Source organism: Meleagris gallopavo, chromosome 13 (genome assembly GCF_905368555.1).
Source record: "Meleagris gallopavo chromosome 13, MGAL_WU_HG_1.1, whole genome shotgun sequence".
Taxonomy (NCBI): domain Eukaryota; kingdom Metazoa; phylum Chordata; class Aves; order Galliformes; family Phasianidae; genus Meleagris; species Meleagris gallopavo.
Window position 1 is genome coordinate 2,300,452 of NC_139416.1, and position 27,940 is coordinate 2,328,391.

Consider the following 27,940-nt stretch of genomic DNA (forward strand, 5'->3'; position numbering starts at 1 on the left):
TTCTGACTTCAAGAGATCAATTCAACAGTTTTTCTTTTAAAACAGTTCTGAAATCAACGTCAAAATCCCCAAACCAACCCTACTGTTGTTAGCAGAGCATGACAGCCCCACACCCCTCAGGCCAGGCAGCCTGGAGCAGGGCAGGTGGACAGAGAGCTGGAAACACAACAGCCAACTCCCACGTTGCACCAACAGCTCACACGTCCTCTGCAGCCCCAGGAGTGCAGTGTGAGCCTCAGGGCTGATGGCACGAAAACCTGAAACTGATGACTAAGGGATCCCAAAACACTCAGAAAAGGGGGTGGAAAAGCCAGCTTGACCTCCACGAGGAAGCAGTCCCTTCAACTCTTTGCTCTCTTTGGCTATCCCACAGATTAGAGACAGCAGACGTTCAGACGTATAGATATTTATTGGTTTCAGTGAATTATACAAATGGATTGACCTGCTATCGATGCCAATAGAACTTTATTGGAATATGGAATGTAAACAGATGTTTCAAATAGAAACATTGCAACCTTATAAAAAATTAACTATTTCGACAATGCCGCAGAAGGAAATTCTGTGTTTAGGTGCTGGTGGGAAAATACTATCTCCAGCTTGTAGGTTTGAGCATCACCAGAACCACTTGATGAAATCACACACAGAACAAGTAGAGGAGGCAACTGTGAATTGTGGGGCTATAAAGCCATCAAGGGATCTGATGAAAGAACCCACGAGACAAACCCCCCACCCCCCACAACAGGATCGGCACCCCAGAATTCAACAAGTGGCTGACTTTGTTAAAACACTACATGGGATCCCAAGTCCCGGATCAGTAGTTGCACAGCCCCCTCCCCGACAGACCACACCGCTGTTTGCTGATCCTTCCCCACCCCATGCTCTCCTCCCAGGCCCCTGTTCCACTCCTCTATCCTGCGGCGCTGGATTGAACCGCTCCAGAGCTGCGCTCCGGCACAAGTCTGCATCTGGCACGAATTCTCATGGGAGCCACGTCATGAGGTACGTGGTTGCACACCTATCACAAGAAGTCTTGCAGTTCTGACTTTCCTGAGCTCGGTGGGAAAGTCTGGATAGTCCCTCCCCTCTCCTGCCACAAAAGCAGCCCTCACATTCACAAGTTTCCAAAGCAGGTCTATTGAGTTTCTCCTCAGAGTGAGCCTTTGTCAAACACACTAGAGGGGGGAATCTCACCTCTCCCCAGCAACTCAAATCAGTGCCTTATTTTTAATGCTCCAGCCCAATCCTGAGGTGCTGCTGGGTTTGTGAGCTATGTTTTGTTGAACCTCCCCCCTCCCCCCCCCCAACGCCCTGGCATTTGCAATTAAAACTGGGATTCAAGGGCCAAATTCAAGCCCAGAGTGAGCAGTAGGACTTGGAGCTCAAAGCAGAATTGCACCTGCTGACCCCCAGCCTGAATTTGGTTCACCCAGATTCTACAAGTCAGAAAGGCATGTTAAGAAAGAGGCATGCTAAGGACTGATGGTGGAACGGCCAATTTGTCCCCACCAGCACAGTGGGGAAGGCTGGACAGAGAAGGAAGAGAAGGATCCATAGAGATGTGAACCAGAATCAGTCGTGTTGAGCCCTGGGGATATCACTACATGTTTAACTCTTGCAAGACCATTTGCCCAGGGCTTTGGTACCACAGGGTTAGAGTTACATTAACCACAACCACCAGAGAGGAACTGAGGTTTATGACCCCCCCCAAAGGTTAGATTTCTGCCGAGTATAAAGGGGAGGGGAAGGGGGGGGTCCTTGGTTCATTTCCCTTCACTGTGTGACCGAAGGTTTTGCTTTTATTTGTAAACATCTTGAATTACCCGTCGTTTTCCAGTCTTCATCGTGCTGTTGTCAGGCCACTGGAGAGCACAGCATTTTCCGAGCTGGGCTGGGACTGCTCCTTCACCACTGGATCTGCAGGAGACAGACCAGGGAGGAAGAGGAAACAGCATTTAATGAAGAGGAAGCTCCACCCCAGCAAACCCTTTCAGAGAAATCGCCTCTAAAACTCACAGACCTGCTAAGTCTTTTGCAGGATGGGGAGCCAAAACCTCCCCCAAGACTCCCTCTCCATCCCAGCTGGCCCCACTGTTCCAGACTCACAGAAATAGGGATGCTCCATTGCCTCCTTGGCTGTCAGCCTCTGTTGATGGTCATATCGCAGGAGCTTGTCCAGGAGGTCTAGGACTTCAGGGCTGACGAGGTGTCTGTTCTCACTGTGGATGAAGTTCTCCCAGCGCTTCCGAGAATGCCTGCAAAGGGACCTGTTGTCACTACCCAGCTCTGATCAGCACAGCAGAACCAAGAGGTCCCAGGGAAATCGCTCTCCTCTTCTGGGAAGAAACTGCTATGGCAGAGACAGCTTCCATCTCTTTCTTGCAGAAGCTACTGCTCAGCAAACATTTGCCAAAGGGATAAAAGCCCTCTTATTTAGGCACATGACTGCGTGGATGTCCAGAGTCTGAGAAAGGCACTGTACTGTACTGTTCTGTCTACAGGAACTAGACACTTACACAGACCCTTGGGCCCAGAAGGGCTCTGGCTTGCCAGCCAGCTTCATGCAGGCTGTCCTCACTATGCCGTCTGCCTCTGGTCCTTTTAGGAAATATCATCAGAGATTTTGAGCCCCTCAACCCACACTCAACTCCAGCGTTCACATTTCCTAGGATGTCAACAAGCTAGAAAAGGAAGAAGCAGGGGAAGGCTCGTGGGTCACAGAAGAGGCAAAAGGAAAGAGCCTGCCTTTCAGTGACCTGCTAGGAAGCCAGCAAGCAGCACTGTGATCCAGAAGATCAAAGCAGGCCTTGGGTAAGAGTCCTTCAGATGGAAATTTAGTTAATCTCTCTCTGTTACAAGGAAAGAAAAGGCTGCATTTCATTTCTCCACTTACTGGCCCAGGATATCATTGAAGTGCGGGTCCAGTTCTATGTGGTACTTCTTGAGATACCCATACAGCTCATCTGTGCCCAGGACCTTTGCGATGCGAACCAGCTGGAACAAAAGGTAGGTTGAGAAGAACAAATGAGTAAGCCATCACAGCTTGAAAAAGGAACAAATTCTGCTGAAGCAATTGCTATTAAACTTGTGTCTCCTTTCTGGTTTGAAGTGTACAAATAGGACTAGGTACTGTCTTGCAGAGACAGAGCTGCCCAAATTGTAACAGCTCTTCTTTGGGAAACCTCCCAGAAAGAGTGTCTTCCTTGAACACTGCTTTTGCAACATGCACAGAAAACTATGTCCTACATAAGGCAGTGCTGCACAAGCCCAGATGGCTCAAGTAGGCATGCAGCAACATCTTCCCAGTCTGGTGGTCCCATTCCCAGAATCTCCCCACTATACTCATGCAGATGAGCTGGTGACAGATGTCTCATTAGATAAACCAGGTACCAAAGTCCCTACCTGATCGTAATTGTCCTGTCCATGGAAGAAAGGCTCCTTTCGGAAGATCATGCTTGCCAGCATACAGCCTAAACTCCACATGTCTAAGCTGTAGTCATACATCTGAGGGGAAAAAGGAGAAGCCATCACAAGAGAAAGGCATGCTCACCGTGGCCTGGCTCCCCAACAACAGCAGACAACCTCAGGCTTTTCACTTCACAGCAAGCCTCTTTCCAACCCAGGCAATGCCCTGACAGGCAAAACCAGACAACCCAACAGTGGCCGAAGTGCAAGCACAAGCAGTATCACTGGCTTGCAAGGAGGAGGCAGACTCTTACTTGGTAGTCCACAAGGAGCTCCGGTCCTTTGAAGTACCTAGAGGCCACACGGACATTGTATTCCTGAGCTGGATGGTAGAATTCTGCCAGACCCCAGTCTATGAGCCGCAGCTGAACATGTGATAAAGAGACACAGAGTCAGGAGCCTCAGTATGAGCAAGTTAGGCAAAGCTGTGTCTGCCAAAGCCTCTCAATCCCATGCTGCAAGCATGGAGGCCGGGGCGGTGGCAGGGAGGCACTCTGAGGACAGGAGATGCTCTCAGCAGTGCTCTTCCCTTCTCCTTGTCACCACGCGGTGCTGGCAGGGCAGACCCCAGCTTAGAGAGCTCCTCTGCCTCCCAAATCCAAACACCACCACCACTGCTGGGTGACTGGCTCTGTCCCAATGCCACAAGCCACAGCAGGCAGGACGCTGCATACTAGGGAACAGGCAAAGCCCAGCTGTTTTGTCCCACTGTTAAGAGGGGCCAGGCCAAAGGCAGTGTTGATTTTAACTGGGGGCTGGCAGCAGGAAAGGAGACGGGAGATGGCACACCACATCTTGCAAGGCAGACCGTCTCCTCCGTGGCCACAGAGATACAGGACCAGTTGCATTACTGAAGGACAACAGATCTAGTAAGAGATTCCCCCTCCTTATAAACCCTCAGCTGGTAACCACTGCTGATTCACACAGAGAGATCCTGTGAACCAGCAACTCATTTGCTGCTGGAAATCCCAAGTCCCTCCAGAGGTACACACAACGCCCAGACAGGCACCACAGCAGGGAGGGGAGCTCCCTGTGCTGCCCACTCCCATGGCAGTAAGCCTGGTGCAAACATTTCCTTTTATCTAACAAGCAGGTCCCAGAGGTAAGGGGGTGCAGGCTGCACTACAAAAGGAGCTCATATTTCCTAGGTAAAGTTATTCACATGTGCTTCATACAAGGCCACTATTCTCCCATCTACAGTCTCTGCACCACGCCACCACACCTCCCCAGGCAGATTAACAGCCCAGATCTGTTCCCCTCAGCAAAGACACGCAGCATGGCTGACTGGGGAGGAGAGCAACCTTCAAGCCATGGCCTCCAACTGTAGTGCTCCCCAGTGCGACTCTGGCCACCTCCTGACGTGGATGCAAATGGAGGGGAGCAGATAAAAAAGGCTGAGGGGTAAGCACAGCTGGTCTGGCTACAGGTACAGAGGCAGCAGAGTGCTGAGCTCCACTGGAAAAGCCCTGCTTGTAAGCCCTGGTGCCATCATACCTTTTTCTGCTGGTGGTCTATCATGACGTTGTGGGGTTTGACATCCCTGTGCATGATCCCCATGCTGTGACAATAATCCAGGGCCTGGTAGACATACATAGAGATTAGATATGGCCATACAGCCACAGCACAGCATTAACAATTTAAAAGACAGTTCTTGTCAAGGAGCAAAACTGACCAGTCCATGAGGAAGGAGGAACTGGCATTTTCAGTTCTTACGCTGCACATGGCAAGCTGGCAATGAGACAGTATTGATCTCCTGTCCTACAGCATTCCTGGACCCATATTGCCTGCATGGTCTCGGGAGAACACAATCCTGAGTGGTGTCCCACCTGGAAGCAGGCCCAGATCTCCAACCTGGGCAGCCCTGTGCTTCCTAGGGCACAAGAGAAGAACTCTTCTTCCCAGAAACGGACAATTCTTATGTGCATACAGTTTTGTAGCCTTTCAGTGAAGCTTTTCATTGGTGGCCCAAAAAACACTGAAGCTAGATAATCACATCTACCCTGCTCATTTAAGCCAGAACTCACAAAAAGGCAGGTGATGGCACACAAGGAAAACTGACACTGCTCTTAAAGTCTGAAGGCAGGAAAGCACAAAAGCTCTTCAGTTCCATGACCTTGCACCACACACTCCTCCCATGCAGCTGTTCCCTCAAGCAAGGAGTTTAGAATGCTTTGTTGACCACAAGGGGAAGGGAGACCCATCCATCAATGTCTATCAGGTGCACTGAAACCTCCAGTGCCACGGGAAGAGGGCACACCCTGCAGTCATTCAATATGCAAGACATACCGCCAGGGAGTAACGCTGTCATTGTGTCCCCGCCACAGCAGGAAGCGACAGCTTCAATCTCAGCAAGGCCACAAGGAATATCCTTGCAATGTGTCGTGGCCTCACAACCAACAGGGCAGTTACAGCCCTGGAACCTGCAGCACTGGAGATCCTCTACGGGTTGGACAAAGTACTTTCCTCTCAGTGCTTGTACTGGCTCTGTCTGGGAGGGAGCAGGCTGTCCTCACTGCAGCCTGCCCAGTGCTAGAGACACAGAGACAAGAGAAAGCCCAGCCCCACCTGGCCACCAGCAGACACAAACGCTTCACAGGCAAAGAACAATCCCCAGGGAATCAGACACGTCAGAGGTGGCTCGCGATCCCCAGTTTGGCTCTAATGCCTGATAGCAATAAGCCAGGCAATCAGCTCACTTCCAAAACCTTCTCTGGATATAAAATATGGATTCTGTGATTCTGCACTGGATACAAGAGAGGTAAGTGCTTAATAGTAGTGTCCCAGTAACTTGGCTACTGCCTTTCTCATTTCTGGCTTCTGCATCAGCTGTCATATGCAATGCCACTCACCTTCAGCAGCTCATACATATAAAACCGAATATCGAAGTCTGTCAGGATCTGGTACAGTTGCTGAAATAGATTTTGAGAGAGAGAGAAAAAAAAAAAAGAGAAATAAAATTAAATACTCCAGATTTGTATTAGCATCATTTCCTACACCCCACCTGCTTCCAATCAGCAACCCTTTCCATGTCCCAGTCAACACTGCCATTCCCAAGGGCCATCCTGGGCTCAGATCTGCCAGGGTTACGTGGTAGGAAATCCAGAAAGGAGGCAAGAGCTCCCATGAAAAGCCACTGAGATCATTCAGACTTGTCACAATTTCTTTCCAGCAAGAGACTGCCAAGCTGTCTGAGGAGGAGACAATGAGACAGAAATAACAAAGATCCAGGGTGCACTTCAACCTCCACTGGGCCACCAACACAGTCACTAACAGCTACATCTTCCTGCTGCTCCCACACCAGGTCACAACCGATCCCTGGATTTGCCTTTTGCTCTGTATCCAACCTTGGCAGCTGTGTCAATCTAGCCCTGTCAGGCTGTGCTCTTGTCTGGTGAAAGCAAGGAGACACCGGGGCACTGAGAGGGGAGCTGGGCCAGGAAGGACATCATGGGACAGCAGTAGGATCAGGCCCCTCTGTCCTTTCTAACAAACAAGGATCATCTCACAGTTCAGTGAAATCACCACCTGAATCAGCATCAGAGCTCACTGCTGATCAAGGGCACCACCTGGCAGCTCCGGGAGAAATCCCACAGCAAGGGATTGAAATTCACATTCCAAGACAGCTGTTCTGGCCCTGGATCCTCTCCAGGCACAAGGCGAGATCCTCATGATCCTGTCATGCTTAGGGTCAAATGCAAACAAACCCAGCATCCTCAGTACAGCTCTTGGCAGCATACAAGTGTCACTTACACACACTGAGCTTAAATGGCCTCCAGGGTGCAAGCTGTGTTTTATTCTCATGAGCTGGGATGATCCCAGCACCTGTGAGCAACCCAATGAAGCAGACAAGCAAGGAGCAGAACCAACATCACCACAAACTACAGCAGGGCACCATGCCCTGTGAGGCATGACCCAGGGCCAAGCTCTGCCAGTAGGGTTCCGCTTCACCTGGCAGCATCAGTGCACCTGGGGAAGGCTGCTGCAGGTAGCATCCCTCTTTACAAGTTACAGCTTATGGTGGCTGAAGGACAGATGTCTCATTTCAGGTTTGAAACCAATTAGGAAAAGACCTCTCATTTCACTGATGCTTACTGACTTGGTTGCATGGCTCTGCAGCACAGCTGTGTTTTAAGGCAAATGAATGTGGGTAGCTGGAGCACTCCCAGATGACAAGTAACACAACAGGTCTGCAGAGAAGCTGCATGCAACTAGCTGCCTTTCTCACACAGCACAATATACATTTATCCTAGCTCCAAATATTACTCCCATGATTGCAGAACAAGCAGGTTTAGGATGGACCCCACCAGGTAATTTCAGACAACACAGTCAGGTCTACAGAAGTATCATGTAAGCATCCTGTCTATACCAGCATGTCAAAATAGCCAAACCTGCTGGGATACAGCTTGCACTGATGGCTTGGAATTGTCTGTAGCCATGGCTCAGACTGGCAGTGATTGCTGAGTACGGCTCTCACCAGTACTGCTGACTCTAGAAGTCAGCACAGAGACAGGTAGATCAGAAGCAGCCCAAAATGAGAAGAGGTCCCTCCCTCCAGGATCAGCTTGTGGGGCTCCCAGCTCCAGGGAGACCGGGATGCTGGGGCAGAAGGGACAACAGAAGGATGATGACTCCGTGTGCTCTCCATCTGCTTCATGTACAGACACCTAATACAAGTGTTCTCATCTACTCTGTGCTTCCTGCTTGGCACTTTAGAGCAAAGGAAGACAGCCTTGGAATCGCCGTGCAGCTGCAGCTTTGCAGTCTGTCAGCCAGCTGCAGCCTGAAGAGCCCATCCAAATAGAGCAGCTCACACAAGTATGGCTAGAACAATCCACATGCACCACATGAAGCTGGTGAAGTTTGGGTTACAAATAAGCCCTGAACATAAGCAGCCATCCTGCATGCCCTGGGGGACACGCCTGCATTCCCAAGACAAGTTATTCCTGCTCTACACCGATCATGTAAGACAAAAGCATCAATACTTCCAGTCTTGGACTTGCACAGCTACAAACGCAGACATCCTTAAACAGTCAGGATCTTTCTTAGAAGCCTAGAAATGATCTGCAGCAAAATCATCCACTTGTTTGTAATGCAACAGTCAGAGCTGAGTACTGATACTTCTGCCATGGCCAGACCAATGTTGCCTTGGCAGCTGCAGAAGAACTTTCAGCACAGCTCTCAGCACATGCTCTAAGCCTGGCATTTCTCAGTCAGTCCCTGATGGCCACAATCTCAAGTCATTATTTAGTGCTCTATCTCACGAACATATTTCAGTTATTGAACGGTATCTCTGACAACAAAGTTTTCCTCTAAGGACACCACAGAATGGTGTAATGCTATTTAGATTGGGATACAAAAAGCGACCTCCAGCAAGATGTGCTGCTGCCTTTATGATCTGTTTAATCTCAAGTCATATATTAAAAAAGTTTAAGAACAAACAACATATCAAGTTAAAAACTTCCTCAATCCACCTTATTAAGAGTCCCTGGGTCACCAGGAGAAGGAAAGGGGCACATTCCCAGCATACACGGTGCTGCAGCAGACCAGCTGATGCCAACAAAGCCCAGACAGACCAAGCCTGCTTTAATTAGCCCTGAAGGTCAGCACAAAGAACTCCTCTCCTGGCTGCTAACTTGGAGGTAACGCTCATCTCCCTGCCCATTGCTGTCAAGGCAGATGCTCCTGCTAGTGACTGCTATTCTAGCCTATCTATAAGTCTCTTCATGAGATTAAGGAGCACTAAGAACACCACCGGAATGGCTGCGGCTCTCACTGCGCACGGTGAGATTCGCCTTGTCTGACAAACTCCAGGGAAATGAAAACAGCACGTGCTGCCTCACAGCATGCAGGCCTGCAGTGCAGACAGCCTCTAGGCAAAGTCACAAGGTCTGTCCTTCCCACCAGCACCAACCCAGAGTCCCTTTCCAGGTATTCGCTGCATCTGGTGAAGCTGCACTCTTCAATATGCAAGTCTTCATAACGCTCCAGCACAGACAAGAGCAAAAAAGCACTGTCCTATAATATGAAACAGAGGAGATCTCTTAGCACTGGAGGAAGAGCTGATGCCTAGCTTTCTAATGGTAACTGCTCAATTAATTTTCCACCACTGACAATAATTTAAAAATTCACAAGATTCAAAGATATCATTAAAATAGGTGTGCTTGCTAATGATATATTCCTTTTGTGTATCACACCTTGACTCTGCCAGCCAGAAGCATTTCAGCAGCCATGCAGTTGTAGCTGCACTCAGACAGAAGGACTCCCAGCTTTGGAAAGGAATGATTTCACTTGGAGCTTCCTAGAAACCAGGATGTGCTGCAGCCTTGGGCAAGAAGAGAGCTGCCAGGACTGCTCAGCCCCTTGCTACCAGCTTCACTGCAGCAGGAGACCTGCTCCAGCCTCAGCCACCTCGTGGTCCTCAGGCCTGAAAGATTCTAGCACAAATTGCTGTAATCTGCTCCACCAAGGGCACTGCTGAAAACAGAGCATGACAGTATGGGCACTCGTCTAGGCTGAATATATAGCACAGCAGTGATTAGTGAATTGAGAGGGGAGTTATAAGTTCTAACCTGTTGAACTTACCCCTCAAAGCCAGCAGGAGATTCAGCACACAAGCCCTCTACTGTTTCTCATATGCAGCCTATTTAGGAACTTCATGAGTTTCTCATGAAGGAAAGAAGGTGAAGCTGACACAGGGAACAGACCCAAACTCCCCTCACAGCTCTTGAGGAATATATGACAACCCAAGAACTGAGCAACTTCAACAGAAATGGGAGGCCTCCCCCCTCCACACCCAGGCAGACTCACCTTAAAATCCGTGTTATTGATGTACTCAAACACCAGAGCAGGGGTCTTTGACTGCAAGATTGAGAGAGAGAGAGTGTCATGGTTTAAAACACAGCCTTGCCCCAACACCCCCAGTCAGATAATGCACCAGACAAGACAAAAGGTGTCAGTGGGGGCTAAAGTCTCACAGCCAGCAGCAGGAAGATGGTCAGCCAGGACCGCCAACAAACACTACAGCAGCATCATTTCCTCTCCATGGCTGCTAGCAAGCTGGGAATCACAGCCTTCCGCCAGCTGCTGCTCAAAGAAAACTTCCTGCAAGTGGGGTCATTGTGGCAGTGCAGACAGAGGATGTGACCTCTGGTCACTAGACAGGACAGCAAGCAGGATGAGAAATGCTTAATTTCTAATTGCCCAGCAAAACATTTATGTTCCAGGTGCCAGACAGAAGCTGGAAGGCTGTGGTTTCTGCTTTCTTATAGCAAATTTGGAGGGTACAAAATTTCCCTCTGGTCAGCCAAGGGAAACTCCCAGGTATGTAGAACAGCCTGGGGACCATGGAGAGATACAAGAACCTTGCACACAACCAAAAGGAAGGCAAGCCCACCACCCACACCGCACCACAAGCACCTACCACTGGATCCTTGACAGTGTCAATGAGATTAATGATGTTGGTGCCACCACGCAGATTCTCCAGAATCTTAACCTCACGTTTTATCTTCTTTTTCTTCACTGGCTTAAATAGACAAAAGCAATTAGAAGTGAGAGTCCTTTCAGACATTAACACTGACTTGTTCTGCCAATGTTCTGACTGTACCCCATAACTTCCCCTCCTCCTGTTCTCCCTATGGAACATTTTTAACTTCAAAAGGAAGACAGACACCTTGAACGAGTGAGGATTTCCCTTTTTTAAGTAAAAGTTTCCCACCCATCAGGGGAAGTCAAACCACTCAAGACAAACATCGCTGTGACTCCAGTAACTGTGGCTCAGAGCACGGTGGACTGCACACGGCAGTTGTGTGTCATGCATTCAGAGACAGAGGACAAACAAGGGCAGACTTCATACCTCAGCTTTAACACAAAACACTTATGTTTTTAATTCTTACTGCCAAGTGCATTTCTCTGAGTACTTTAATGCACTGAAGCAACAACACGAGGCTTCCCAACACCACGCTCTTCAGTAAGCTCAGACGCTGCTGGGCCTCACTCTGTGAAAGTGTTTCACAGCCACCCCAAGAGCAGGGACTCAGCTGCAAGGCATGCCATCGCATCTGTGTACTGTGATTATTCTCAAAGCATACAGACATTTTAAACAGTTTTTGACTCCTACTCAAGCCCAAGCAGCCCCAGGAATTCCCTTTGCAAAGTAAGCGTTTCTCTGGACATCACGGTGCACAGAGTGACAAAGAACAGCTGCTCCCAAGGCTGGGAGAGCTTTCACACTCTGCTGATCCAGCGGTTCGTTTCAACGCAAAGGAACGACCATTTCTGTAACTCATCCACTCCCAAAAACTCGAGCTCTGTGCCTGCTTGAAAGGAAAGGCAGCTTGCAGCAGCTCCGAAGTGAGACTTTATTTAAGCCCTGGCCGGAGACCAGGACGGGCATCGCTGGCTGCACACTGCTGCTGGCTCCAGCAGTCCTCGTTCCCTGCAAAGCTCCTCCTGCACTCTGCTGCCCTAACAGAAATCTACAGAGACATCTTAGAAGGATGACTAAACTTCTTGCACTGGGAAACTCTCTATTAGTCACTCAGCTTTCTGAAGCGTTCACCATCCAGCATGGTGGCCACTCAGCAAAGAGGGCGGTAAGGAGAGGTCAGAGGCACCTTACCCAAGTGACAAGATGTCAGCACCTTCACGGTGACCTTCTGTCCAAGGCACGAGGAGCCCTGAAAACTCAGCAACCTCCCCCCTGCTGCAGCCTCCCACACTCCGGTGATGGCTGCAGAGTGACGTGGCAGCTCACGCCCACTTTAGACAACCCTTGGTTTCAGACCACTCAAAGGAACGTACATGGGAGAAGGAACCAAAGCTTTTTATACAGTCTGAAAATATGGCATTTATGTAAGTGGCAAAATATGCTGTCTGTCGAGGCTCTCCAGGTAGCTGCAGCCTTCAGATTCAAATCCTCCTCTCCTCCTCCAAGTTGAAAGGCAGGAGCTGGGCCTTCCAGCCAAAAGATGAGAATCTCAGTCCAAAGCAAAGTGCCAAAAATAACACCTATGCTATGTACAGGGAGCGTCAGCACCTCATAAAGCCACTGTGGAAAATGGCAGCAAGGCCGCGCAGCTGCCAGTGCTGGAGCAATGCACAGCAGGTTCTGCTGGGGAGGGGGCAAGGAAACAACGCAGGGCAATCCTGAGACACAGCCAGCCTAAGGCCAGACAGACATGGAAAGGCAGCCTGAGCAGGGCTGGAAGGCAGCAGGAATGAGGGCTTTGCCTCTGAACCTGAGCTGGAGATGCTTCATTACAGACTAATTTCATCGACGTCAGTGTGGCGACAGACACCACCCTTACATCGCCCACATCCACTGATCTTACCAGAAGGCCAAGGTGGAATTAGAGGACATAATTCAGTTATTTGCTCGTCCAGCAAAGACAGATGCGCACACAAGCTGTTTTCCAAGGACCTTCAAAGAGGGAGCAGCCTGGCTGCCAGCACACTCCTGCACGCATCCCTCAGAGTCGCTCTGCTGTGCCATCAGCCAAGGGAACCCACTGCCTGCTTTGAAAGACCTCCACTGCACTGCAGTTATTTCAAGGGCCTTCTGCATCAGTTACACAGGGACAGCATCCCTCAGAGATTTCCATTCCTCCTTCCATAGCAACCACCACCCCCCTCGGGAAAGAAGATGTCTTCTCCCCAGCCTACCCCTTCTGTGTGCTTCCACCTTTTTCAGGGCTGGAGGACTGCAGCAGCAGCACAGGGATGGTCTGGGCTCCTGCACATGGCTGAACTGCTTTACCCAGCTGTGAGCTCCACTGCCTGCAGGGCCGTCAGCTTTCAACCACTACAGAAATAGGGATGTGGGAGGGACAGATGCCATGGGGTAAAGAAGTGTTGCCTCAGAGAAACAGTTACTGCCTCGAAGCTTCCCTTGGAGACAATGCAAGGGAGCAGAGGATTCCCCATTTTGTATTTGCAGGAGAAAGCAATGGTGATTGCTGCCTCCCCAGCACAGCTTTCTCCCCACAAACCTACCCAGCAACATGCCATCCTCTACCCACATCACTGCAGCCATAACCACAAACACCATCTGCCACCCAGGCACTCTACTAGAGCTCCATTTTCCCACAATAACCAATTCCAAGCCTGGGCTCTTGCACTATCTGACCTGGCAACACAAAGACCTTGGTGCAAACCACTCCAGCACACTGCTGCTGCCGTCCCATCCCCATCCTGCAGCGCTGCCAAAAACCCAGGCCCTCAGCAACATATCCTCCAAGCACCAGGATTAAGCCTGGGTTGCTACAACTGTTTCTCGGAGTCACTCGATCCGTCTCTCCAAGGGTGTTGACTCCAAACACACACAGATTAAATGTGAAGCTCTTATGGCCTCCAACCATCTGCTTCTCCCAGCAGGAAAAACTCCTAAAACAGCAGCCCTTGCAGTCAGAGTATTTGAACGGCACTGATTTAAGGCTGTTTTACGATATGAACAGCAGTGTTTCATGCAGCTTATGCCCTGCATGGTTCAATCACATCCTGGGAGAGGTATATCCCACGCAGCCACCCAGGTACTATTTCCTGAGTTTGAGCAGCCTGTATTTGGGAGACAGCACTATAGAAAGGTGCAGACTCCAACTCCATCTGCTCTCCCATGGCAGAGGCATGTCAAAGCTTCCCTAAGAGCTGGGATTCTCTAGTGACCAATATGAGTCAAACCTTGAGAGACAGGCTCTAAGCAAACCTCTGTGCTCTGTGCTAGCACCTATGCCCATGAAATTCATAGGAACCCAACAGTTGCATTCAGTTGGGATTGGCCAGCCAGGAGGAGGGGGAGAAGGCTGACAGACAGCAGGATTGCATAAGGCTCGTTTCCATAGGAAACCAGGCTAAAAGACATGTCTCACTTTAACCATGTCTACACTGGGTGGGGTTTAACTGCTTCAACTGCAGCAGCACTCTCAGAACAACCTGACTGCCTATCACAATTTCCCAGTTTCCCAGGAAATTGCTTTCTTTCTCAGCCACGCTGGAAGTCAGATGGCTGCAGACAGTGGGGAGACCAGAGGGACATGGTGACCTGCAGCCAGCAGGATGGTCCTGCTGGACCCCACACCTGCCCTGCCCCCAGCCAGGCACCTTTTGTAGCAGGATTCCCACTCTCCCAACCATGTGGTTGCTTCAACCCACTGAAGGTTAGCTAGGCAGTGATGGGGGTGGGCTCAGGGTGCAGGAGGGAAATGGCACGGGGTAAGCTGTGCTCTGCAGACAGGTACGTGCAGAAGAAAAACCCACTCTGTAACAGAGATCAGATCCTGGGTCACATTCTGGGAGTATAAGCAAGGAAGGAGTTTAGCTGCAGCAAACATCAGCTGGGAGAACTAGTGTTGCTTGCTAAAATAAACCTTTAGATTCAATATTGCAACCATCACTTCCTGTGTTGAACAAATAGATGTGTGCCTGGCTAATCAACTGTTGGTTTGTTTCTGCAGCAAGTGGAGCACACATCTATCATTCTTCAGCTGCAGCCATCTCCACCAAGCTGGGGACCTGGCACTTGAATTCAAGCAAAATGAGGACGTTTTTTAAACCAAGTTAGCAAGAAAAGCAGTAATCAGGAAGACATGTGAGATCCAAGTTAAATTCAAAGCATTCATTTCCCCTTAGTGAAAAGCAGACAGTGCATGTGCCCTGCAAGCTGAGAAGCATCCATGCTGCTCTGCAGGAGTCACAGAAGGTGCTCTGAAAAGAAGTAGCCTTAGCACAGCAGGGAAGGAGGATTAGCAGACAAAAGATACGGATCCATGAAAAACAAGAGTCATTTATCCCACCACTCAATAACAAAAAAAGATCTACACATTGCCCACCAAACCTGAATAGCCCAGAATCACCACAGCACTGCAGTGAAGCAGCAGGCAGGTCTCTGCACACAGAGCCCAGGACCAGCAGTATCCTTAGACAGGCTTTAAACGTTTGAATAGAGGCTCCAGAAGCTCATTTGTTCCTAGCAAGTATTGAAAGGATCATAATAATCAGCCTATAAAGCCCCATGCCAATTGCTCAATAGGAAAATTGCCTTTGGAGCAGGACTGCTTATTTTGTCAGACATTAGCTGGGAAACCAAATAATCATTTTCAAAAGAGTGATGAAAATGAAGGAGCCCACTTGTGTTAATATTCTGTGAGTTGCTTGCTCGCATTTTACAACTTCAGTACCAGAATTTAAACTTTCCTCTCCCAAGCTGCTCGTCAATTTTACAAGAGGCAAAAACAAACAATAAATAAACCCACCCAGAAACTACTATAGCACTTTTGCTTTTCGATTCAAGTTTAGGTAGAATACATCAGCAAGGATTTTGAGGATGCCTTTCCTCCCACAAAGTGCATCCCTGGAACAGCCCTCGAGGGCTCACCCTCCTCCTCACAGGAGCTGCTGTTTTGCTGCTCACCAGTTCCTTGTGTCCAAACACAGCTGTGGGAGTTACCAGTACTGCTCCAGGGGGTCCCAGCTCCAGACAGGGTTCATGGGCTCATGCTACTGACTGTGCCAAGCTCGGTGTGGGCAGTGGACATTGGGAACAGCAGAGCTGAGTGCAGCTCTCTTCCAAAAGGGCTCATTTCAGTCCTGCCAGAGGAGGAAGTGGGCCGGGAAGAGTTGATTCAGTGAGTACAAATGCAGAAGAAGTGAGAGGCACAGAGAGCTCCCAGGAGCAGGAATGGAAGGGCAGTGATGCACGCAAAAGCTCCAGCCCTGAGGGTCAATCATTGCCCTATGCAATCCTTTCTGCACGCAGCACAGCAGGCCTTTCAGCCTCCACTCAGAGCACACCAATATACAAGGGCTCTGAAGCTTCCAGAGATAACAGAAAAGTCAGCAGAGCCAAAGGGCTATCTCCTCCAAATGGCTCTCCAGCTGCCAGAGCAGCAATTTGAGCTCAGCACCAAAAGGATGCTGCTGCAGCCCCAGGTGCGAGTGGTGGCTCTGGAGGCTCACAGAGCACAGAACAGGGAAGAAAAACAAACAAACCAGAATGCACTTGTGAAACTGCAGACATGGTTGAAAGTTCCAGTTTGTGGACACAGCACAGGGGGACAAAAGCCACCAAAGGGAAAGGGGCTTTTCCAACACCGCCTCCAATCCCTCTCCTTGTAACTATGCCCTTCCCCTCACCTGTTTTACCTTTTCTGATAGCAGCCAACCATGGAGACAAACTAGCCTTTCCTTGATGGGCTTAATGGGTCTCAGGCAAATGAGCTGTACGTAGACACATACATGTGTGCAGCAAGTGGGACAACCCCACCCCTGTACAGAGCTGGCAGTATGGATGCCATGATCCCCACCCTGGGCACACTCTCAGTGCAGGGGAATGGCTGTGAAGGGCTGGAGCTCCCAGCAGCCACAGCTGCAGGTTACTTAACAACAGCATTCCTACCACAGTCACCCACAGTACAGAGCTCACAGAAAACAAAGATGTCTTAAGCTTCCTTCATACATGCAGAGGAATGCCAGGTGCCAACAACCCAGAAGCCAAATAAGAGCATCAAACCAATACGAGCAAGACACAAAAGCACACACACCCTCTTCCTGGCTCGGCGCTCCCCTAAGCACCCAGAAGCGTGCCCACAGCTGCACCATGGTCAGCCAGATCAAAAAGCCCACAGGAGCCCACCGCACCAGCTGCAGAGCACAGGGGCACAGCTGCAGGCTGCCTCCATGCCCTATGGGCTGTGAGGGGCACACAGCTGTGTATGGCACTGAGCGCTCTGCACCGTGCCAAGATGACTATTTTTGCAGAATCTTTACTCTCTGAACGGGCCGAAAAGCTGAGCAGTTGCCCTCTGCCTTGCTTTTGGAGGATGCTGTCAGGGCATCTGTGGGGTACATCAGGGCTCCTGTCCGCCGCTTAGCGAGCACTGTCACACACAGCACAACCTGACATCCAGCAGCAGCAGGAGAAGGAATCTGTTGGCTCTGTTTGCTTTTTTCTTAAAGAGCTACACTTATTTCCTGGAAATAAGTGGCACTAAGAACATCCCATTCTCAGAGCGAGGCACTTGACCCAAGAAACGGTAACATTACAGTCATCTGTACGATCTTAATGGTGCTCCTTTGCTGATGTATGCTGTTACCACAACTGGAGGCACGATCACAACCCATTTTCCTACAGGATTCCGCCTGGACCTGCACTTCGGGTAGCAGCACAGGAAGGCAATGCCAGGGAAACGGGGCACCGTGCTTGATGCAAGATCAAGAGGCCTGGGGCACTGTGATACCTATCAAAGCCATCAGCTCCCCAGGCTTGTCCAAGGCTGAAGACGTCACAGGGCACTTGAATAAACAAAGCAATTAGCCTCCAGAAGAAGAGCAGTTCATCTTGTTCGCGCAGCACCAGGCTGGGACCCATGCTTTAGTCTCAGCTTTGTTGAGGCTAAGGGACTTGCCCAAAGTCACACAGGAAATCTGTGGCTCACTTCTGCATCTGAGAAAGGGTGGTAAAATTTCCTGACCTCTCGGGAGGAAGGTACAAGATGTTCAGGTACAACAACTGAAGAAGGGGAGCAAAAAGGCCTCGTGTTAGCTGGTGCTCATTAAGAACCAGTCGCTTCACAAAGCAAGGCTGGGAAGATAGCAGTCACTTCAGATGAGGCACAGATGCTAAGAGCACCCTTAACACATAACAGAAATTGTTCTCTCCGTGAGCCTTAAATAGCAAAGAGCAACTATGCTGAACAGCCATGTCCACCAGCAACACTTTCTCCTCTTGTCTCACCCCTCCTGGAGCCCAGAACCGTGTAACTTGGTTGCATTTCCCACCTCAGAGAACCCAGCCGGAATTACAAGCAGCAGACACGCCCAGCCTATTTGCTAAGACCGAAGATACATGTAATTACATTTGCAATTAAGTTTGAGTCTCACTACAGGAAACCAGAGGCACTTTCTACAGATCACAGTGATGTTATTGCCACACTTTGCAAGTTTTCATAACGTATACAACACAGTGCTCTGAAACTCACTTCTCACTGACCCACTTTCCACTAAGAAAGTTCATCTATTTATCTGGACTTTCTGCTTTCCCTTGCTCACTCGCAGGAATGCTGCCTGCATGCTAATAGAAGTGGGGGGAGCCAGGGAACTAGTGGCAACACCATCAACTCCAGATCAGGGCCAAGCTCGTCCCCTGCTTACGGAGCAGGAGCATCATGGCAACGCATTCAGGCCGCAGGGAGAAGGAGCACCCAGCCACCCTCAGATGACTCTCGCTGGCTGACTCACAGCTCTGTGCTGATGGGCTCCCTGGGGATGACAGAGTTTGGCAGCATTGCTCCAGGGGGGGCTCTTTAGGCTGTTAAGAAGGAACGAGGAATATTTCTGATGACTTTCCCTGCAGCCTCTCTGCCTCATGGTCCCTCTTTTCATTGCAGAGCAAGGCCTGGACACTCAACGAACCACAGTAATCCCAAAGAGACAACCAGGGGCTCCAGAGCAGCATGCAGAAGTGCAGTTTCCCCAGTATAACTATGAGCCATCTTGCCATCAAGTCCAGCTCAGCACTGGTTACTCTCTCTCTCAGAACAGAAACCTCATGAAAACCAAAAATCACATAAAGCCCCAAAGCAGAGGAGGCCCCTGCAGCACACCAGAAAGTTCAGCAAGAACACGAGCCTTGCCATTAGGCTCAGCTGCGGGGCTGTTCCTGTGGGCTCAACTGGAAACTACCTCAGCTGCTAGCAAGGCAGGACTGCCATTCAGTCCTTCCAGAAGCAGCCAGGATGGGAGATCACTCCTTGCCTAGGAGCTGCATACAGCAGGGCAAGCTCCCTTGGAAGCTGAGAAAGATCCCAAGGAAGCAGGAACTGCAAGCGAGTGTGGAAGCAGGGAAGCCATCACAAAGCCGACCAGCGAGCCATGCTATCAGAGTACAGCCAGCAAACACCTCAGGGCTTCAGCCCTGCAGATCCTTGTCCCAGGAATCTGCCAGCCTCACTGGCTGCAGAGGCAGGTTAAGATCAGACCCCCCTGCAATCTGCAGATCAGCACGTGCCTGAATCCTTCATACATCCTGACCAGAAACTGGTTCCACGTGCTCTTGGCAAAAAAGTGACACGTGTTGCTGGTCCAACAAATGACAGTCACAAGTGTCAGCCAAGCCAAAACCAAAAGCACCTCAACTGGAACCTTTAGGGTTTTTTTTTGTTGTTTCTTTTTTAAACACCTCCCATCCCAGATCATTGATACAGGCTGCTGCTAGGATGGCTACCACAGTTCTCTGTGACTCCACTATTCCACAGTAAGGTTTGGCTTACAGCAGATAACTCCACACCATCCTAACCCAAAACCTGATACAGCTGCAGAAAGGTTCCCACAGCCCAACCCACGGGGAGGAACACACCAAAACACATCCCACTGATCCTACTGAGCAACAAATGGTCTGTGTTCATCCCCTCAGATTTTCATGGTATTTCTGGCCTCTCCAAGGTGACATTCCCCCCCATGTAACAGATCCTCTGCAGCACCGAATACAAACTTTTATGTGCTTCATGAGCACCTCAGGGTCAGTCTGTGAGGAGCGTGCGGCCGGGCTGTGAGGCGGCTGCGTGCCAGCTGTCTGCAGGCTGACAGAAGGATTCCCCTGCAGGCTCCGCATTCCTGTTGGCATGGCCTTCTTGGGCTGTTTGCAACAGGCACGGCCAGCCACCAGTTGCCCAACGCAGGCAGCACACAGCTCTGTAACAACACCAGAACTCTGCGTGCTCCTCCTCCAGGGGAGCCCTCAGCCGGGAGCAAACAGAGCGGGTGGGAGCTCCAAAACCCAAACCACCGTCCAGCACCCGAACATCCATCACGGGAAGGTGAGACAGAGCCAAAAGGCCTCGGTGCTCCGGCCCTGCCCGGACACTCACCTTGAGGATCTTGACGACGACCCTCTCGTTGTTGGTGATGTTGATTGCCTCGAAGACCTCGCTGTACTTGCCGCGCCCCAGCTTGCGCACCAGCTGGTAGTCGTCCTGATTGCTGCGGGCACGGAGAACACAGAGAGGAGGGCGGCTGAGGGCCTCCAGCCCTGCCCGGGGCCGCCCCTCCCGGCCCGTCCCGCCGCCTCCCCCGCCCCCCCCGCTCCCCACAGAGGGACCCCGGGGCGCGGCCCCTTCCCGGGGCTTCACGTGGGCCGCGGAGGGCCGGCGGCCGGGGCAGGGGTCCCCGCGGGGCGCTTTACCCCCAGCTCGGGACGTGCGCCTCGTAGTCCCAGTACTCGCGGCTCCTCAGGCTGTTCACCTCGGCGTACACCCGCGCCCGGCTGCCGGCGGCCGGGCCGGGCATGGCGGCGCCGGGCGGCGGCTGCAGGAGGAGGAGGAGGGCGCGGGGCCGGCGCGGGAGGCCGGCGAGGCGGGGCGCGGCGCGCAGGAGGGCGGCGGCGGACGGCGGCAGGGCCAGGCCGGGCGGGGCGGGGCCGGCCCGGGGCGGCGGGCGCGGAGCTGAGCCGAGGCCGGGGCCCGGTGCCGGCGGCTGCAGCCTGGGCCGGCCCCGAGCGCCGCGCAGCCGACCCGGAAACGGCGCCGCGCGTCCGCGCCGCCGCCGCCGCGAGAGGCGTCCGCCGCGGCGCCCCCCGGCGGAGCGGAGGTCCGCCTGCCGCGCCCCCGCCGCCGGGCTGCTGACGTCACGCCCGTCCCGGCCCGTCACCCGCACGCGGCGCGACGCGGGGATCGCGGCGGAGCCGTTTGTGAGCGCCGAGGGCGGCCGAGACGGCCGTCTGCCGAGGGAATCCCGCACGGCGCCGCGCTCAGACCGGCCCTGAGCCAAACCGCAGCCCCGAGCACCCCTGGGCCGCGGAGCCGCTCGCGGAGTTGGAGCGGTGACTAACGATGGAAATCTGCCTGTGCGCTCCTGCGTGCGCGTCGGCGCGTACGCGCTGGGGAGCGAAGCTAACGCGGTGTCAGTGCCGCGAGCGCACGCCTGGCCGAGGGCAGGAGCGGAGCCCCGGGGGTTTGCACGCTGCCGTTGGGGCGTGCTGCCGTGGTGCGGGCTCGCGCAGCACCGGGCGCGGTGCATTTCTCCTGCTTGGGTCTGTAAAACCTCCACTCTGCAAAATGAATGGGAACGAGAGAAACCCGTGGGCGCCAGCAAGCAGAGAAACAAACGAAACCGATCAATGGCCGTTGGAAGCTCCGCGAGCCGTCCTGCCCTCCCCTCCCTCCGTTCCCCCTCGTGCGGCCGTTACCAGGACGCGCCATGGCGGAGCAGGAGCTGGCCGCGCTGCCCCTGCCGCAGCTCCGGGACCGCCTGGAGCAGAAGCGGTATCGGCTGGGGCCGGGCCGGGGGCGGCGGGGCGAGGGATGAACGGGGCAAGAACCTGGGCGGTAACTGGAGCCGGGCAGGGGCTGGGGCTAGGACAGGACAAGATCAGGGACAGGGGCAGAGGCAGGGAAAGGGCAGAGAAGGACCGGGACAGAGATAAGACAGGGGTAAGGACAAGGATGGGACAAGGGGAGGGACAGGGTCATGGGCAGGACGAGGATGGGGGCAGAACAGGAGGACAGGGGCAGGACAGAGACAGGAATTGGACAGGAGCAGGAATAGGACAGAGGCAGGAGCGGGGATGGGGGCAGGACACAGAGGCCAAGGCACCCCCCGGCCACCTGAGGATCCCTCCTGCAGGCCTCTGTCCCAGGATCTGGCAGCCCCTGGGGTCCAGGTTGGAACAGGAGCAGCTCTGTGGGTCTTTTCTTTGTCCTGGCTCGTGGAAGGGAGACCTGCAGCCCCCCTCATTTTGGGGGGTCTGCTTTGCATTGAGCTGTTCTCCTTTGCTCACTGCTCCTGTCACAGTGCACATCCATCACTTTGCAGCCATGCCAATGACTTGCTGAAAGCCAAGGTGGAGTTGTTTCAGAACCAGTACCACAAGATGCAGCTGAGCAGCGGAGACCTCCCACAGCACGGCTCCCCACCAGAGCTGGTACCCGTACTGGTACGGAGTGGGGCAGATTGGGAAGAGTGACTTAACCCCAACCCCAGCTTGAAAACAGGTGTGCTGGGCCTCTAGGTGTAGGTGTGGGCTCACTCACCCTTCTGCATGCCAGGCTGCCACTGAGTGATTTAAAGGAGAAGCTAAACACATAGAGGGGATGATGCCAGGGTGCTCTGATTCTCCTCATCCCAGCTCATCCAGACCTGTGTGCATCCACAACCAGATCCCTCTTATCAAGTGCACGTTGTTCCTCTGCTATCTGAACACTAACTTACTTTCTTTGGGAATACATGAAAATGCAGCAGCAGTTGGCCAGTGCTGGTTTGGCATCTGCATTGTTGCTCAATTGTTGCAGACACGTGGCAGGTCCAGATCCAGGCTGCGCAGCAGTTCATCGGCCTACTTTGGAGCCCTGACAGTGGAGCAGAAATGTGAGCTGGCTGAGCGGGAGCTGCTGGATGTGAAAAGTGACATTCAGAAGATGGAGGAGGATTCGGAGAAGACCTTGCATGACCTCGAGGTACAGCTCTTAGGACAGCGAGGCATCCTGCAGCACTGTGGATTTTCACACCTCTTTGACTGTGATGTGATTTCATTACTACAGGCAGTCATACAAGAAGCAGATGCTTGGTGGGCTGATGTTAAGAAAGTTGGCAATGACTTTGAGGAAGACATTGTCAGAACCATCTCCAACGACAAAGGGAGCATCACAGCTTCTGAGAAGCTGCTGAGATACCTGGAGGAGAAGAACCACCAGAGGGTCAGTGCAGCGTAGCAGAAGTTGAGCCTGGTCCGTCATCTGAAAATTCAGGTTCCCATCCCCCTACATGAGCTGCCTCATATTCTCAGACTATCTTAGGAACTAATCCTGTGAGCACAGGTGAGGCAGAGCAGCAGTGTGAGGGCTGCAGTGCAGGTGGAACAAAGGGAAAGCGCACAGTAAAGCATGGGGCCTGGTGCTCTGCCTCCTCCCAGGCCCTGCTGTCACTCTCTAATCTGTTTTCTTTCTTCAGGATCTGATGAGACAGAAGCTACGCTTAGAAAGCAATTTTCTCAGGAGCTACAAGAAGAAGCTGCAGCAGCAGCTCAGGCAGGTGCGTGCTGCCTGGACACCCAGTATGGGACGTGGGCAGCAGCACGCTGTCCGACATTTCTCTTTAAGGCTCAGGTTTGCAGCCAGGCAGATAACCCTGTGCTTTAAGACTGCTTTCCCCATCAAGCAAAGCTCTTTTATTTGAGTCTGAGCTTTGGTCAGCACTCTGCAGCTCTGTTTCCCTGGGCTTGCAGAAGGAGCAGGTGGGAGACGTGCTTCATGAGGTCCACGCAGAGCTGCTGCAGGTTAAGAAAGCACAGTATGAGGAGGAGATTGATGAGAAGAACAAGGAGCTGCAGCAGCTAAAGCTGGCCTTAGAGAAGACCCAGATCCTCGACTTTTGGAAGGTGAGTGAAGATCCCAGGCCCCTGCTTGTCCTTCCTGCTATTCCCCATGGTCACACATGAGCTGACCAGCAGCTCTTGCAGCCTTCCCTTCCTCAGTCCAAGTACTCCAGTGGCTTTGCAGGGACTGGAGATTTGCCAATGCACCTGCTGCCAGTGTCCTGCTCTTGTGTTCCAGAAAAAGCTGCACAATGCCATGGAAACATCTACAGTTCTGATGAAAGACATCTCCCAGAGGAAAGAGATGCTGGAGAAGATCGAAAGAAATACTACTCTTGTGAAGGAGGTAAGAGAACAATTTGGGAATCACTGAGACTTCACTTGAGAGGACTTTTTTTTAGGCCATAGCTATCTGCATGCCTTGGTGGGACTGAGAGTAAGTCCTGGAGCTCCTATTGCTGTGGGTGGGGATGGACAGCTTTGCCCCTTTGTGGATTTTACCCCTCCAGGATCCATCCATTGCCTTCTTGAAGTTCTCTTTCCTTGAGGTTTTCACCAGCAGTGTCCTTCCTAGTGAGAAGTAGCACAGATGTCACAGTCTGGGGACATGGAGGCTGGGCCACCACAGCTCTGGGCAGCCCCCCTATGGGATGGAAGCAAGGGTGGGTACATCGCATCGTGTCCCTCCTTTATCCTGCCCTGTCCTTGCCCTCTGTCACTTTTCCTCCTGCAGCAACAAGCCAAAGAGGAGAGACTCATTGGGTGGCTGCAGAAGCAGCTGTCAGACTACAGCACCCCTCCCGTGATGAATTACGTGCAGACAATGATTGCTGTTGCTGACCTGAAACAGAGTATCAAGGCTTGGGAGAGGAAGGTGGCAATTGCTGAGGTGAGGGAGATGGGGCCAGGAGAGGGCTGGGTGCTGTCTCCTGCTGTGCTGCTGCAGGTAGCACTGGAGGCTCTTCCTGTTGCCTGCTCCCCACCCCCAGAACAGAGACTGAATTTTAACAACTGAGCTTGGAGGTGAGGATGCAGCACGTAACTTGACAGGCTGCTCCATCAGGCTGGGCTCATGTCGGAACCCAAAGGGTGTGTAAGAAGAAGGGGACACACAGTGCCAGGGACGTGTCTGGTTGCAGCACCCCAGCCAGCCGATGGCTCCCCAGTGCTGGTGGTTCTCTTTGATGATCTCAAACATTTCTTCCTCGTCTGTATCTTGACTGTTCCCTGGTAAGGAATGGCTGTATCTGACAAAGAGCCAGCAAACATGAGTTCATGGCAAAGTTGCAAGAACAGTGTCTTTGTCTCTGGCCCTGGCACAACTCCTGCAGCCTGGGAGGAGATATGGAGATAAGAGAAGAGCATTGTCAAAGCCCAAGGGCTACAGTGAGCACTGAGTGCAGGTGGGAGCAGGGTGGGTGCAGGGGAATGCCGTACAGCAGCTTTCTCCACAACATATCACTGCTGACTGAACTCATGAAGATCTTCTCCTTTCCCCCCTTGCAGATGACCTTGCAAAGCCACCAGAAAGCATGGAATCAAGTCAAGATGTCTGGTAACCTGCACCTGCCTTGTGTGATGCTTCAGGGCAAGCAGCGGAAGCTGCAGGGGGAGCCAGCCTTGTGGGGAAATGTGCTATCAAATGGGTAACTGTAGCACCCTGAGAGGTGCAGGGGGCTGAAACCACTTGTGCATGAAATGATAAATTAACCACAGCTCTGTTGTGAGTCTATCTCTTCAGTCAGTCCCAGTGCAGCTTCCAAGTGCAAGTTGCTCTCGGAGACAGGAAGCATCTCCTCACTGCAGGAGATGTAAATCCCAAGTGGCCCATCCTTAGATGAGTTTGGGGATTCGCTTTTCATGCGTGGGGTTGAAATCACCTTCCTGAAATATCACTGCTGCCTGTGTAGAGGTTGTCATTCTGTGAGTGGAGGCTGCAGCTCAGCTTGTACCCTTACAAAGTGAGGAAGACATCTACTGCTGCCCTCTCAGTTGTGGCCAAGATCCCTGCTGCAGTGGGACACCAGGGCATACAGGAATGGCCTGTAGCACCTCATGCCACTGTCATTGAGAATGGCTTTCAGGAGCCATATCTCAGTTCCTTTAGTCTGGCACATCACAGAGTTTCCAGGGTTACCTTTTAGGAGAAAAAGCAAGGTTGTGTTACAGCAGTCCCACTGCTCTCACATCCCATGGAATTCAGTGGAAGCCACAATTCCTTATTTTTTGCTCTGTATCCAGATGGAGTTTTTCATCCTTGGTAGATTCTTCCATACAAAAGACAAGGTTGTTTCAAACTTGGGTTGTATTGCACACTGTGTGTTGTGTAGAAGGAAGGTAGGTGGCAGCTGGGTTCTGAGCAGGGCAGAGAAGTAGTGTCCACACAGAGTCCTTCAAGCAGGAGATGATGTATGAGCCATGGAAGTATGACAGCAGTGTCAGAGGGGCACCCAGGGCCAGGCTGATCCACGGCAGCGTGTTACGGTAGCAGCCATCAAAAAGCAGTTTTGGCAGGCAGGAGAGTGAGATCTGTCTGGAAAAGCAAACAGCAGTCACTAACAAGGGTCTGCTCGTGTGGTTGTACCATTCTCTAAGGGGCGAGCCTGCCCTTGGCTAATGGACAGATCCATAATGCATTTGTTTTTCTATTATAAGGATGAGAACTCAATTTATTTCTGATGTGTGCCCTTGCCAAAGGGCTCTGTGTTTGTGTGCTTCATAACAGAACAATTAAAAGCCCCATTAATACTAAAATCTTAGTGGGCTTGCATAGAAAGGAGAAAGAAAGGGTCATCCACATAGAGCCAAAAGTGGCTAAATTTAGAGGCGCATCCTAGGAATGGAAAGACTTTGAAATTATTTTTAAAAACCTGAAAGAGATGAGATAGGAAGGATTATAGAATGCCACAGGTTTTGTGTTCAGAAGCCATCGCAGTTGGAGAGATCATTACATGAAGGCAGTCTGCTCTCGGACAATACTCAAAAGCTTTCAGACCAGCAGCAGGCTCAGTGCAGCTCGGTGACAGAGCCTGACCTCACTGGACTGGTTATGAAACCTTCTGGGCTCTGGTCTCATTTGCTGAGAAAGATTTGATGGGAAGGACAAGTATAAATGGCTCAAGGATCTAGTTGCTGTTTTCTCACCTCCAGAGAATTGAGGAGATGTTTTCCTGACGGACTTATATACAAGGGGTGCTTGCAGGGCTGATGGACTTACATACAAGCATGCAGGGCTTTTTTTTCTAATTTTTTGGTGACAGAAATGAAGGATGCTCTTCACTATACATTAAGAATTCCATTGCCAAACAGCACTTAATTCTGAAACCAGCATTTGCAGTCCTGCCTCTCTTACTTAAGCCAGAAGGTCAAAATAGATGGTTTTAACTATTATCCTTAAGCTACAGTCCGAGGGCACTGAAAACAAGCAACTCATTTGTTTTCTCCTTTTTGGATGCCATGAAAATAATTAAGCCATTTAGAATCTTTAAATTTATTTGGCTTCCTATTTAGGTAGCCTTGGGAGCCTAATTTTATGTATTGCTTTTCCAAGCTTGGCAGATGAGGCAGACAGCAGGTCTACATTTGTGGCTTTGCAGTCACTGGCAGAGTGTTACAGATGTTTTCTCTCCTGAGCACATAAAAGGCTCAGCACTGACTGTGGTCGGGCAGTAAAACAGCAGCAGTAATGACTTGTGTCCCACGTAGTGGCTTCCAATGGTGACAGGTGATTGTCTCTCTCCTGGAGGCTTTTGGACTATAGAACATGATCCTTCCATACCTTGCTGAATTGCACATGAGACACTGTAAGTACAGCCTTGCAGAGGCACTGGTGAAAGGAAAGATATTCTGCCTATTTATAGATGCCAATAAGATCCAGCTTCCAGGGGATCTCAGCATGTTTTGGAACCTTCCTCCTTCCCAGACAGGGCCTGGGGATGCTAACAGCCTGGGCTTCCTGGGCCTTGCCCACATTCTGGGTGAAGGAGAAGCACTAGTGATGTAGTGACTCATGCCCTCTATTTCCTGCAGTGAAACATTCCAACTCCATCCCTCCCTCGAGAAGAGCCAAGGTTCAGCTTAGCAGGACCAGAGTGCTATTTCTGAAGAGACCATTCCCAGCAGCACAAACTACATGCCTACAGAAAGTTTGAAGCTTTTAATTTAATAAAGTCATTTCATGTC

General features: G+C 51.5%; 2 protein-coding genes across 11 annotated transcripts; one reads left to right on the top strand and one right to left on the bottom strand.

Annotated features, from left to right (window-relative positions):
• Positions 1-390: 390 nt before the first annotated feature.
• Positions 391-20,965, bottom strand: CSNK2A2 (casein kinase 2 alpha 2). 2 transcript variants are annotated; one of them, XM_085235139.1, is made up of 11 exons: positions 20,633-20,965; positions 20,319-20,430; positions 10,883-10,984; positions 10,270-10,320; positions 6,312-6,371; positions 4,957-5,040; positions 3,717-3,827; positions 3,400-3,501; positions 2,891-2,991; positions 2,104-2,252; positions 391-1,914 (listed from the first exon to the last, which is right to left on the bottom strand). In XM_085235139.1, exons 1-11 carry the CDS (start codon positions 20,734-20,736, stop codon positions 1,838-1,840), a joined length of 1,053 nt encoding a protein of 350 aa, XP_085091265.1. In that variant the 5' UTR covers positions 20,737-20,965; the 3' UTR covers positions 391-1,837. The 2 variants fall into 2 exon arrangements, with proteins under 2 accessions (XP_085091265.1, XP_085091266.1); XM_085235140.1 differs by lacking the exon at positions 3,717-3,827.
• CFAP263 (cilia and flagella associated protein 263) lies at positions 20,128-27,940 on the top strand. Of its 9 annotated transcripts, none has more exons than XR_014886173.1 (11): positions 21,646-21,710; positions 22,261-22,381; positions 22,737-22,901; positions 22,986-23,141; positions 23,395-23,475; positions 23,669-23,821; positions 23,997-24,104; positions 24,492-24,647; positions 24,748-24,988; positions 25,090-25,161; positions 25,265-25,473. XR_014886173.1 is itself a non-coding variant. In XM_085235146.1 (10 exons), exons 2-10 carry the CDS (start codon positions 22,319-22,321, stop codon positions 27,837-27,839), a joined length of 1,074 nt encoding a protein of 357 aa, XP_085091272.1. In that variant the 5' UTR covers positions 20,128-20,267; positions 22,261-22,318; the 3' UTR covers positions 27,840-27,940. The 9 variants fall into 9 exon arrangements, 3 of the variants coding, with proteins under 3 accessions (XP_085091272.1, XP_085091271.1, XP_085091269.1); XR_014886172.1 differs by having other exon boundaries at positions 24,748-24,847; positions 24,994-25,161; XM_085235146.1 differs by lacking the exons at positions 21,646-21,710; positions 24,748-24,988; positions 25,090-25,161 and adding exons at positions 20,128-20,267; positions 27,788-27,940 and having other exon boundaries at positions 25,265-25,404.